This window comes from Coffea eugenioides, chromosome 1 (assembly GCF_003713205.1).
Source record: "Coffea eugenioides isolate CCC68of chromosome 1, Ceug_1.0, whole genome shotgun sequence".
Lineage (NCBI taxonomy): Eukaryota > Viridiplantae > Streptophyta > Magnoliopsida > Gentianales > Rubiaceae > Coffea > Coffea eugenioides.
In genome coordinates, this window is record NC_040035.1 from 50,399,798 (window position 1) to 50,412,454 (window position 12,657).

A 12,657-nucleotide genomic window follows, 5' to 3' on the forward strand; every position below is an offset into this window, starting at 1 on the left:
TCATAATTAGCACGTCCTTTACTACCAATAGCAGCCTGAGTTCTTCGAACAAAAAGTTTCTCATATTCCATGCTGAATTGAGGATTTTTCTCATTTTTCAGGTCATAAACAACCATCACTAGTGAAAAGGTAACAGTGAACAGTCTTGCAATTGAAACAATTTAAATGAAAATTAAACAAAAAGTAGTTCTCCTACAGCGACATGTCACATATGTATATTTTATGACAAGGACTGGAAAACAAAGTAAATAGGGCTAAGACGGATATCCTTGAAAGGATGCTAAAAAGTTATGGGCAGGCAGCACTGTTCTCAATTTGTAACAAGAAGGAAGATCCGAAACCTATTTCCAACTGATCAAAGATAAGGGAAAGCTAAAAAACATTCCCCCAGTCGAACCAATAAAAACAGAGAAGCACCAACTTTGTCAAAATTGTATGATGAAAACATCAGCAAAGCAGCCATTGAACAGAATCACCAAAATCAAGAGCGTGAAAGAGTGGACTCTGCTGAACCACAAGAAGTTGCACAAAATGTTTTCTGTGGTCATCTCATGAAAGGCATTAACTGTCTTATCTCTGATCCATTGCCATTGGCAAGATAGTATATCTTCTTCCAGTTGTCCTCCGAAAAAGCATCTCGATTTACAAGTTGTTGCCTGGTAATTAATTAAGCAGAAAAAATGAGTCACCAAGTCATGATAGCAAACCTTGCAGACTAACAGCATTTTACATTTCTAAGTACTGTCTCGTAATGCATACCCAATCATGCACCATGCTTGATTTAGTACTCTTGAATATTAGGTACAAGCAATTTAATAGCTAAGATACACCCAAACACATCTTCACAAGAGTAAAACATCAATCAGTTGTACACAACATAAATATACAGGCCATCATCTTTAATTTGAAAACCGTATCCATGAGACTCCAGGTTTGCACAATTTAACACTTAATCCCAATTTCACAAATTGCCTACATAGAAGGAAACTAAAAAATGTTGATTCCCAATATATATATATATATATATATATCTGACAATTCTTTCTGAATTAAGTAGCTTCAGTTGGAGAGGGATAACTTCACCAAACTTGCCAAAGTAAACTCATGTGCTACACCTTACACCTCACAAACCAAGATAAAAGCAGATACACTTTTTTGGCAACTTGATAATTGAAAACTTAAGTTAATCTGGCACATAAGAGATGACATATGTACCTAACTTAACAATTGATCCTAGCATAAGAGATGGCATATGTACCTAACATAATAATGACAAACAGTAGCAGCTTCATCGAAGTTGTAGCGAGGGAAGTTGATCCTAGCATTTGGTGGAACATCTGGTAAGTCCTTGCGTAGTTTTCCTACTGCAGTTGAATGAGAGAGAGCACCAACCATCATCAGATCCTTGTGCATCATAGACCTAAATGCATTCACCTACAGTTGGTAGATAACAAGGTACCTTAAAATCAAGCAAGTAAAGCAACACCTAAGTTCAATCAATCAAATAGTTTGGCAAGCACAGAAGAAAAAAAGAATAGAGACAGAGAAATAATCTAGCATACAATAATGCTACCCATAAGAGAGCAAAAGAGATGTGAAAAGAAACTTATTTTCTTCAAATGTGACCACCAAAAAAAAAGGTAGAGATTAGTTAGGCTCGCTCGCTTTCTCTCTCTCTCATGTGAACAAAATTAGACTAGTACTCTAACTACTTGAAATTTTCCATCCTATTCCTCATATTCCTAATTCGTCATAACAATATCAACATGATGTAACAACTCGTGGACCGTGTATAAACACAGTCAGTAACACTAGCCGTGCAGATAAAACTTAGGAACCAAAACCATAATCTGATGATATTCGTAAATGAACTCAAGAAGCAATAACAAAAAACAGGGAAAAGTCACTTTTTCATTAGCATTTACATTGTTGAAGAATCATGTTTGTAACTTACAGTTGTGAGCTCTCTAGCGTGAATTGGACGGCAAGAACGAACAGTAACCGGTTCCTCATACTCACTAAACGTGAACCAACTGTTATACTACCAATGAAGAAACCAATAAAAAGAGTCAAAGTCATATGCATACAAAACTAGCTTATCATTCAACATAGAGAAACAAATAGATAGGAGAAAATAAAGAAATATATGATTGGCAAAAAATTAGCTCACCTGATCAATTGCAAAAAGTACAGGATATTTTTCTACAAGCAATAACTCTTCCCTTAAACGAACTAGTGCTCCAACAGAAGCATGTGTGTGTTTGATCCCAGACTGAACTAGGTCATATAGTGTGGATCCTTCAGGCACTGTCATTGTGTCAGCACCCTTCGCCCATCCAACACCAGCACCCTCCCCCAATGGGATAGGCTCGGTTAGTTTGCAGTGCAGTTCTTGCAAAGGTGTTTGGTTATACTTCATAAAATCCTAATAAAGAAAAACAAAAAAGTCAAGAGAGGGCAAAAGAACATATCAAACTTCAATTATAAGCAAATCAGAACTGTGAAAACATAATGCCTTAAACACAACATTAAAGCCTGTTATTTCTCAAGAAGGCATTACAAGTGAGATGATATTTAGGTAGGAGAAAAAGCTGGTCAAATTATTTAACTTGCATATTAGAAAAGAGGAAAGAGATTAGAACTCCTACCTGAAGAACATTTGCTGCCTGCACAGGGGTGTCCCATAAACCTGTTCGAGGATTTCTATAAAAGAATCCTCCATGAGTCCATTCTCGTCCTTTGGGAACATAGAGAACCAACCATCCTTCATCACGAGCCCAATGAACAAGCATTGCAAGCGCTATACTCTTCCCACAACTTCGATGCCCATCCAATACAATTTTCCTCCTAGTTTGTAGGACTGCAAAATACCAAGACCGACATAACAAGCCAATCATTTAACAAGTAGTTACAATTTGTTTTAGGAACTCACTCCCCAGCTTTCCAAGACGAACAAACATGACAAACAAGCCAGAGAACTCCTCAGAATAACATCCTAATACGTTACATGAGTTAAACAACAATCACGGAAGCCCTTCCAATGTATAAAAAGAAAAGCAATTCTCAGCTTGCTCTGAAGCTTTTCCACATACTATATTACTCCTATAAAAATACGAAATTCTTTCTGAATAGAAGACACGTCTCAAAACAACAAAAATAAACAACAGAAAGTTGAAAAATCTCTCACTTTTAGCAGTGGGATACATGGGAGGATCAACAGCCCTTCTGAAATTATCTCGCAGGTCCAGAAAACTCTGCCGAATCAGCAACGCGTGTCGCATTGTTTCCTCGAACTCCTTCCCCATGCCCGGCGGGAATCCCTCCGGCAACACTCTTTCTAGCTCCTCCTTGCTAAACAAATAAAAGATGAGAATAAATAGTAGCAACAACGACACCATTTGAAAACATTTATAGCAGTGTTAATGAGTAGCATCTAAGAATTTCTCAGAAGGATTCACCTCACCTGAATTCCATATAATGGCACGCATCTTTACGGGTGAGCTCCGAAAGCGACGGAGTGGATGTGAACAACGGACGGCCATTGGGGCCCACGTCGAGGGCTTTGTTGCCGGCGTTCTGGGCCAGGCGGCGGCGGTGTTCTTCTTCTATTTCGGCGACCAATTCTTCGGTGGGAGTAACTAGGACATCCTCCGGCCTGACTTTTTCATCGGGGCCATCTTTTTTACCACCACCTTTTTTCTTTGCTTGGGCTGCACCTGCATTTGATTTTGACTTTTTTGAGGCGAAGCTTCTAGAAGCTGTGAACTGAGCTGGGCTGGCGGTTGGGAGTAGTATCTTTGCGAGGTTGGACTGCGGTTGGGAAGCGGCGACCGATCGGAGAAGTGATCGGAGCATTTCTACCAGCGCTTCTTCTTTTTTTTTTTTTTTTTTGGGGAAGAGTTTGAATCACTAGTTAGGGGTTTTGGGGAGGTTGGAGCAATTGGGAATTTGGAAATGATTTTGGGGGTAATTTTGTCATAGAAATTGTTGGGCTACACTATGGCCCCATTAGAGATTGTTCATGATGGATCTTGGGTATTTGCATGCGGAGACTCCGTGTTTTAGTCATCTCTGAAACTCCGGCCGTACAAGTAAACACGGACCAAGGCCCATTGGATAGATCTACACCAGAGGGTCCATCCTCCCGTAATGCATAGACACCAGAAGGTCCACCCTCCCGCAATGCATAAATATTTCTCGACCATGGAGAGAATATCAATGCAGTGGAGCAATTTTCTTGTTTTTTGCAACGATTAAAAGAAAATATTATTTACACTCTATTTTTTTTGTTATTTGAACTTCCATCATCATTTATTTTATTATATATTCTAATAAATAAAAATTATATGATTAAAATAATAGTGAATGTGTGATTGACAAAAATGGGAGTATAGATAACATTTCCCCAATTAAATTAAAAACGATTTTGCTTAGAGAATTTTGTTTAGCTTTTGTGCCATGTGAATAGTTGATTCAAGTAGTAGCAAATTTGTTTGGTTTCTAGGACGGTGGTAACCATTTGCTGATGACTGGAATCTTACTGAATTATGGTTTTATCGAAACGGATTAGCCAATAAACCTGATCCTTATTCGAAAAATTTGCATCTGCATCTGGTATACAGGTTTCAACTTTCATCCAGCTGCTCCCCGCCCCAAAAAAAAAAAAAACTATCTTCTTCTTTGGACATGTTATAGGTCGGATAAAACAAAAAGGAGTGGTTTCCACATAGCAGGACAGATATGCTAAACGCGGACCACCGCAGGTGCGATCATTTCTAGCGATTTTGTGTAATTTACACATCATGTAATTTTGTTTGTACATGGCGTAATTTTATTTGCACAACGTGTAATTTTAGAATAAATTTTTGTAGGTCTCACACACGTTGTTAAAAATAAAGTATAAAAAGTAATTTGAATCGTATAATTTTTTTGGACCAAATCCTGACCGTGCATTGTTCAGGACGCCCTTCTGATTCTGATAACCGTCCTGCCTGTCTCCGCTAAACGCATGTCAGCTTCAAGAAGTGCGTTTTCCAACTTTTGCAGAAAATGTATCATGTTTTTAATGATCACCTTTCCTGGTGAAAACTCTATATCCAAACTTTCTCCTGCACCTGCATACAGATAAATCTTTCCTAAGATAAGGATGCAGATGCAATAGTAAATAGTCAGCTGCAAGCCTAGCCTAGCTCTGACCTGATCAGTGTGCACTGTGAAAAAACGCAATTGATAATTAAGGTTGTGAACAATTCAACGTTTCTATTGTGCAAGTGCAAATATGGAAGATTAAGAATACATGTCATGTTGTACTCCTTTCATATTCAAAGTTTTGTCTTGCCCTTTTAATACGAAAGCTCACCGTAATTCTGCCACCACTTCTTTTCATCCTGTAGCAGCAGGCTATAATATAACTCTAAGGCAGCTAGGCGAAGTTAAAATGCCGTCCTTAGTACCTATGTTGTGATGTAATGTGTAAGAATGTAATGGAGTCGAACCCGAGTACGACTTATAAGAAGGATAGTCGAGTTTGAATTGGATGCATTACTCATAGTGTTCGAGTTCAACTAACATGGGTTTAAATCAAAACGAGTCTTATTTAGCTCGAGTCAAGAAGATTTTGGAATTTTATTTTTTGTAACAAATTTTAAGTGAAAAGACATTATAGCCCTTCAAAAAATTTCATACAATTTAAAACATTTCGTAAATTCAACCACGTACTTTTATGGATATAGATGTAATTTTATAATAATAATATATTAAAAATTAAATTTCAAAAACTCGATAAGGCTCAATGAGCTTTCGAGTATTGCTACTGAATACTCAAACTCAACTCATTTGACTTTATCGAACTATTCAAACTCGATTAATGTGAGTTCGAGTCAAGTTTTTTGATCGAGCTGCTCGCAAGCAATTTGCGAATAGTTACGATCCTTAGCAACGTGATTCACCCCTTTGAAAGTTCTCACGAATTGGCGACAGTAGAGTTGGATTTAGCCGCTGCCCCATCTAACACGGCCGGACAGAGACGACCCCGCCACCCTGCGATAACTTAAAAAACTATAACCACGATTCTCACCAAAACAAGAAGAACGGGTAAACAAAGTCGCGACCGGGTGTGGATAGGCATAGTCAGCCACGGTCAATGTATGCTTGTTCAGTGATCGGGGAATTTGACCAATTACACGTCTTTTATCTTCCCCAACCCAAAAATGGTTGCAAATGAGTTGAAAAAGTACAAGTAGTAAGTCGATGCTTAGCAGAAGTAAATTTTAATTATTAATTGATCCAAATTAATTAAAACAGGAGAGGAGAGTCATACGAGGGATCGTACCCAACAGTTCTATATCTCCAGCATTAGTTAAAAGACTTGTTAAGGGCCATTCTTAATCTTTGCAATTATCAGCGAGATTCAAAAGTGACACAGTAACATACTACTCCTGCACACGAAAGAATTAATTAAAGCTGCTTGACTACTCGTCCAAACTTTGGTCAGCTCTGTCTCACGGGTCACACCACATAACACAGTCCATGAACCTCGGAGTCGGGGCCACACACTGTTTTTTTTCCCGCTTTTACCAGGTCGCGCCTTCATTGGCCCTTCTTTCGTCTGCCAACGCCTCCTATATAATAACTCCTTCTCTATCCATCATCATCAGTTGATTGAGTTTCACGTAGATTCACCATAATACACTAACTAGCAAGGTCTTGGCAAAGTTGGGATCATAACTTGCTAGGCCATCATATACAGTGTATTATAAGTGCTACATCATCAGGCTTACACACACAATTGAAAGTATTGTATCGATCATAATTGAAGTTCTGCCTAACTACCTTGTATTAGGCTTGTTTGTGAAATTGCAGCGCCAAAATGGCAACCAAGAAGGCAGCAGAAGCAAATGAAGAAGCGAGCTTCAAAGAAATGGAACGGAACAGCCAAAAACTTGTGTTAGCCCTCTACGACGCGTTGAAGGCTAAAGATGTTGGCACGGTTCAAACGTTTCTAGCACCGGACATCGAGTGGTGGTTCCACGGTCCACCTTCCCACCAGCAGCACTTGATGGGCTTACTGACCGGCAAGGACTCCTCATTCGTCTTCAAACCACTCTCCATTGCGGCCTTTGGATCACTAGTGCTAGTCGAGGGTTTTGACCAGAAAAACTCTTCGGTTTCTTGGGTGCATGCATGGACCGTTTCCCAGGGCAGAATGATCACCCAAGTAAGGGAGTACTTCAACACACATGTTACGGTCACCCTCTTGGGAAGTAGCACTACTAAATCTTCTAATGAGTCGGAACAGCCACAGGGGGCATCGTCTCAGGCCAATCCCCTCAAGTACTGCCAATCTATTTGGCAGAGTAAGCTGGTTGACAACTCAGTCGTGCCTGGTCTTGTTTTGGCTCTCTAGCTAGTACCATAGCAATCGCTACTATTAGTAAATTTACTGCAGTATTGTTTCTATGCCTCTAAACTCTAGCCTTTTTTTTTTGGGGTGGGGGGGGGGGGTGGTGGTGTTGGAACTAGATGCAGAACACTGCATCTAGACATTTTTAGTTTGTTGTGTGATTTGGTTTCGTCATGATCATGCTAATAGTTTCAGCTGTAAAGAGCTAGCACTACTCGTTTTGTTGTTTGTCAATATCTCGTACATGCATATTGCGTATGCATTCCGGCTTTATTGTATCATGGTGCTCCAGTGGATGTTGTTTGCTGATGAGTCTTAAATTAGATAGTATTGTAGATATTACGCTGGCCGTAAAACATATAAATAGCCGTCAAGAAAAAGTCTTGAATTATACAGGGATCTGAATTCAACAACTCTTTTGCGATTAAAATTTATTTTTCAAATGTAACGACGGTTGTGCACTTGTAATCGAGCTTAAAAATATGATGGACAAACAAAAGGAGAGTAGCTCAATAGTTTTGGACACCTATTATTTGAAAAAAAAAATATTTACTGTAACACTTTTAACGATATGATGTGATATAAAAGCAATCCAACATATAAAAAATAATTAAAAATATATTTATGATATAATCGAAATAATTTTTTCAAATAATCAGCTATCCATACACTCTCAAGTCCCCCGCTATGCGTCTAGAATAAAAGTAGCCGGTAGCAATATCACAATAATCAGGGGAAATTTGGGATTGGGGTGACCTTGTCATAGAAATTTGGAATAGGTATGGGATTTTTGTTGCCCTCTTTTCATCTTCGTCGGACAAGTGCTTGGTGGGGCAGTCCATTAACGAAGGAGTCGATAGCAATTTTATTGCAAAAGGGAAAAAATAGGATTTTGGTAAGTATAATGGGGTTTCACTTAAACTAAACAAAATAGAGTGGTGTTAAATTTGAAGAAATGCATAAAAGAAAATGGAGAAAAAGTGTGTAAAGGTGCTTTCGTCGAGAATATCCGACCATCAAAGGGACTAAGCAGCTCACCAGCGTCAGTAGAAGTCTAGAACTTAAATCCAAAAGCATGACAAGCCCCAAAACCTAAAGGCCCATTGGGCCAGAAGCCAAGATCGACGGAGCCATTCCATATACGATGTTTCGCGTCCTACTCTTCACAGGCCACCGCCAAAATCAAAAGCGCAGCAACGTTGATTCTAACTCTTTCTAGTTCGACGAGTAGTATTAATACTAGTAGACTTCTTGTTGTATGGTGGAGCTAGGGCTGAAAATTTGAGTAACACAACGCCACACAGACAAAGGGTGAGGGTGAAGCAGAGGAAGAATGCTGACCGGAGATATACCCCCAAATCAAACCATTTACATTAAGAACCTCAACGAGAAGGTTAAAAAAGAAGGTAACCTTCGCAACTAAATTTGTCTGTTTTAATTGGACAATTTTTTTATTTATTTTTTTGTTATCCTGAATTTCTACTCTTAGGCAGCGGGGTTTGAAAAACTTTCTTGGTGTTTTTGTTGGTATTAGAAGCTAATCTGTGCATCAGATTTACTTGAGATAACTTCTTTCTTTTTTTGGGCTGCACATGCATTACGTTATTCGTGTTAAATCAGCTGTCCCAACTGCTGGGCTTTGGTTCTTCTTTGATTTTTGAGCCCCCTTTGAACCTAGTGGAATTATGTCCTTCTGTTTAGTAAATTTAGGAGTTTTGCTGGCCAGGACATTCACTAGATTCCGTATTGGATTTACCTTTTTCCCCAATTCTGGATTTCTCTTTTGATTTTTGTTTTGGCTACTTTGCATAGGCAACTTATTGGTTCGTTTTTTCCATTACTTGCTTATGGGGGCTATATGATCATGTTAATTGGCATTACAAAGATAGAAAGCTGGGAAATATATATATATATATATTTTTTGGTGGCAGCGTATTAGTACCAAGCTCCTTCATTACGTGTCATAAACATACCATCCACTTCCTACTAAATTTCGTAGAATAGATGGCAGATGCGAAAACCTTGCCCCTGTGTAGGCCAGCGGGATTGGAACAGATAGTAAAAAGATGCAGTGGAGGCCAGTAAAATGTATTTTGGCTATGCTTTTGAAACCAAAGATCAAGAAGTCCAACTTACACTTACCAAGTATAATTCTCAGCCAGAGCGAAAAGGGTATTTCACAGGAGGCTAGATATCAACTGTTTGTTGCGCTAAATCTAAATGTTTTAGTTAGCGACTCGTGTATGCCTATTATCTCCTTGTTATGCTGTCTTGACTATTGAGAGCTGAGGCATCAGCTGGTCTTATTGCTGCCTTCTCTTCTACTTTGCAATCTCGTTTACTTTACTTTGATGATTTTGAACATGATGCCACATTTCCCTTATATTTCTTGAACAGAGTTGAAGAGATCTCTGTATGCATTGTTTTCGCAGTATGGGAGGATCCTGGACATTGTTGCCCTGAAAACAACCAAACTTCGAGGGCAGGCTTGGGTTGTATTTAGTGAAGTGACCGCTGCCAGCAACGCAGTGCGCCAGATGCAAAATTTTCCATTTTACGATAAGCCTATGGTGAGTTATCACACTAGCTGCCTGCATGTTAATGGTTCATCTCCTAATTGGTGGTAAATTATGAAGGTATATTCAAGGCTACAGTTCCAAGGATCTTGTTTAACCCTTTCACTTGTGGAAAAACCCAAATGCATTTTTTTTCCTCTTCACTTGAATATCAAATGAACTTGCAACTATTCACTTCCACATTAGACAATCTGTTTACTTCCATTGTTTTCATTTGATTTTTGATAAAGCTTTAGCTCTTTGTTTCTCTTTTTTTTCTCCCTTCCTTCTGCAAATTGGATGCATGAAATTGACTATTTAACTTTTCCGCATTACAGCGGATCCAGTATGCAAAAACAAAATCAGATTGTATTGCTAGAGCCGAGGGTACTTATGACAAGAAAAAGAAGCAAGAAGAGAAAGGTAAAATCATCTTACAATTCCAGCTTTCTATTCCTTCTAATTTCCTATTCATACGTCTCATTTTCATATCAGTAATTATTCAAAGATACGAATATCCATCATCTGCCTACTTTTCCATTTGTTTGAGCATGATTCACATTGCATTTGCTCTCTCTCTCTCTCTGAATGAGACGGTGGTGGTGGGTATACTCATGCATTTACCCAGATACTGTGAAGAAGTTTGGTGAGGGGGATTTTTTTGGTTGTACTTTCTTGTCTCCTAGGAGGCCTTAAGCCATAGTGTCTCATGAACTTCTACTAGTTTTACTGAGATGCTAGTTCTCTTTGTTATGGCTCCTGCTTGATGACCTATGAATTATTTATGTTCATTGTTCAAAGGTATTTTGGTACATCATGTATTTGTTCTCCAATGCATGATCTAATGGATCTGTTGGTTATTCTCTATTCTGATGTTTTTAAATCAATTTTTTGCTTGGATTGGTATTTGCATTCAGCTGAAAGAAAGAGACGTGTTGAAGAAGCTCAACAAAATGCTACTCCTAATGGTCCAAGAGCTGAGAGCAATGGTGGCCCAGCTGTAAGTTGCTGCATTTGAGTTACTTCATTCTTTTTAGAGCAAACATGCTCATGCACTTGGCCTGAGAAGGACATTACCCCCATCATGTGCTTAACTTGCTTTGCAGTCACAATGAAATTACCACCTGTGTAATTATATGTTTGTTTTTGCTAATACTTTGGACAGGAGATTATTTGTCCAAATTTATTTGCTTACTTCACCATTATAATTTCCAATACACCTTTTTATTTTCCCAATTACCTTTTTATCTCACATACATCATATCACAAAAAATGCTACAGTAATTATTCCAAATAATATTTCAAATAATCTCCTATCCAAACACACTCACTTTTTACACATCTAGATGCATACAAGGGAGAAGAAGAAGATTTAGATAAGATTCCTATTGTTTTGTCTCTGTGCACTGTATTATTTGCACTACAAAAGAAACATTTATATCTGTGATTTGTTGGTCTGTTTTCACATGATCTGGCCTCGTTGGCTAGTTTTTTCTGTGGCAAATATTTGTATACTCTGTTTTCTCACTTTGGCTAGGGGGATGGGGGGAAAGGTGGCAAATGACCAATGGGTGTTTACTTGGGGATAGGGGGTTCTCAAGGAATAGGGTGGGTAATTTCATGGTCGGCTTTTGAGGGTTTGAATCACAGATGTCATAGGCAATAAAATATGCTTTCTAAAATTTTAGCTTTGCTCTGTGGTTTAGAGACTAACTGAGGGGTGCTTAATTTGCCATGATGGTAGATGTAAGTTTTACATTCTATAGAGTTGAATGAAAGAAGAAAGCTCATAAGGTTTTCTTCATAAATTTGCTTCTGTTCAATCTTTCTGTGGTTTTTGGTCTTCGTGGAGTTGCACTAACACTTCCTCTGGAGGAATTTTGCAGGCTTCCTCTCGTCCAGGACGGCCGAGTGGTCAAGAAGCCGTTACTGATCCGAACAACATACTCTTCATACAGAATCTACCATACGAGACAACAAGCATGATGCTGGATGTCCTTTTCAAACAATACCCTGGTTTTAGGGAAGTTCGAATGATCGAGGCAAAACCAGGTATAGCCTTCGTAGAATTTGAAGATGATATACAATCTTCAGTTGCCATGCAGGCACTTCAGGGCTTCAAAATTACCCCCCAGAATCCTATGGCAATCAGCTATGCGAAAAAATGATTGATCTAATGTCTTAGGTGACTTAGCGCATTTTACACCGTTTGCTTGGGTTAAACTGAGGAATTGCAATAGTTCTATATTTGGATGTAATGTATTCTATGAGAATTGTTGATTTACAGCACAGTTTTGCTTGTTCGGGTAACTATTTCTCCAATTCTGGTCTCGCTACTTGTGTAAAAATATTAATTAGTCCACAGCGGTTTGTTGGAACATACTGACTAACTGTTACGGAAGGATGTTGTGGTGTATCTAACCAATTCTTTTCTTTTCTTTTCTTTTTTGTCCTACTTTATGGGGATGGGATGAAGGGAAGGGACAGGCTCATAAGATCAAATGAATGTACCATGCACTTCTTTGGATTTAAAGAAACCACACATTAGTGGTATCCAGCCAATTCATTACGTGTGATTTGTTGGGGACGAAGCAATGCGGAGAGACTTCATTCATCTCTATATTTGATCCGCCATATTTGGTTCTTCAAATAAGAAGCACCAGAAATCAATTCTACCTTGCTGTTCTATTGCACTCTCTC

General features: G+C 38.7%; 3 protein-coding genes across 4 annotated transcripts; 2 read left to right on the plus strand and 1 right to left on the minus strand.

Moving 5' to 3' along the window:
• Positions 1-142: 142 nt before the first annotated feature.
• Positions 143-3,872, minus strand: LOC113762668. 2 transcript variants are annotated; one of them, XM_027306218.1, is made up of 7 exons: positions 3,464-3,872; positions 3,188-3,351; positions 2,649-2,860; positions 2,171-2,425; positions 1,955-2,041; positions 1,259-1,434; positions 143-656 (listed from the first exon to the last, which is right to left on the minus strand). In XM_027306218.1, the coding sequence occupies exons 1-7, from the start codon at positions 3,853-3,855 to the stop codon at positions 545-547; spliced, it is 1,398 nt and encodes a 465-aa protein (XP_027162019.1). In that variant the 5' UTR covers positions 3,856-3,872; the 3' UTR covers positions 143-544. The 2 variants fall into 2 exon arrangements, with proteins under 2 accessions (XP_027162019.1, XP_027162024.1); XM_027306223.1 differs by lacking the exon at positions 1,955-2,041.
• Positions 3,873-6,868: 2,996 nt separating this feature from the next.
• On the plus strand, positions 6,869-7,405 carry LOC113774292 (senescence associated gene 20-like). Its single transcript, XM_027318847.1, has one exon. The coding sequence runs from the start codon at positions 6,869-6,871 to the stop codon at positions 7,403-7,405; it is 537 nt and encodes a 178-aa protein (XP_027174648.1).
• Positions 7,406-8,598: 1,193 nt separating this feature from the next.
• Positions 8,599-12,337, plus strand: LOC113764374 (U2 small nuclear ribonucleoprotein B''). Its single transcript, XM_027308314.1, has 5 exons — positions 8,599-8,808; positions 9,800-9,972; positions 10,296-10,380; positions 10,875-10,957; positions 11,844-12,337. The coding sequence occupies exons 1-5, from the start codon at positions 8,736-8,738 to the stop codon at positions 12,123-12,125; spliced, it is 696 nt and encodes a 231-aa protein (XP_027164115.1). The 5' UTR covers positions 8,599-8,735; the 3' UTR covers positions 12,126-12,337.
• The last annotated feature ends 320 nt before the right edge of the window (positions 12,338-12,657 follow it).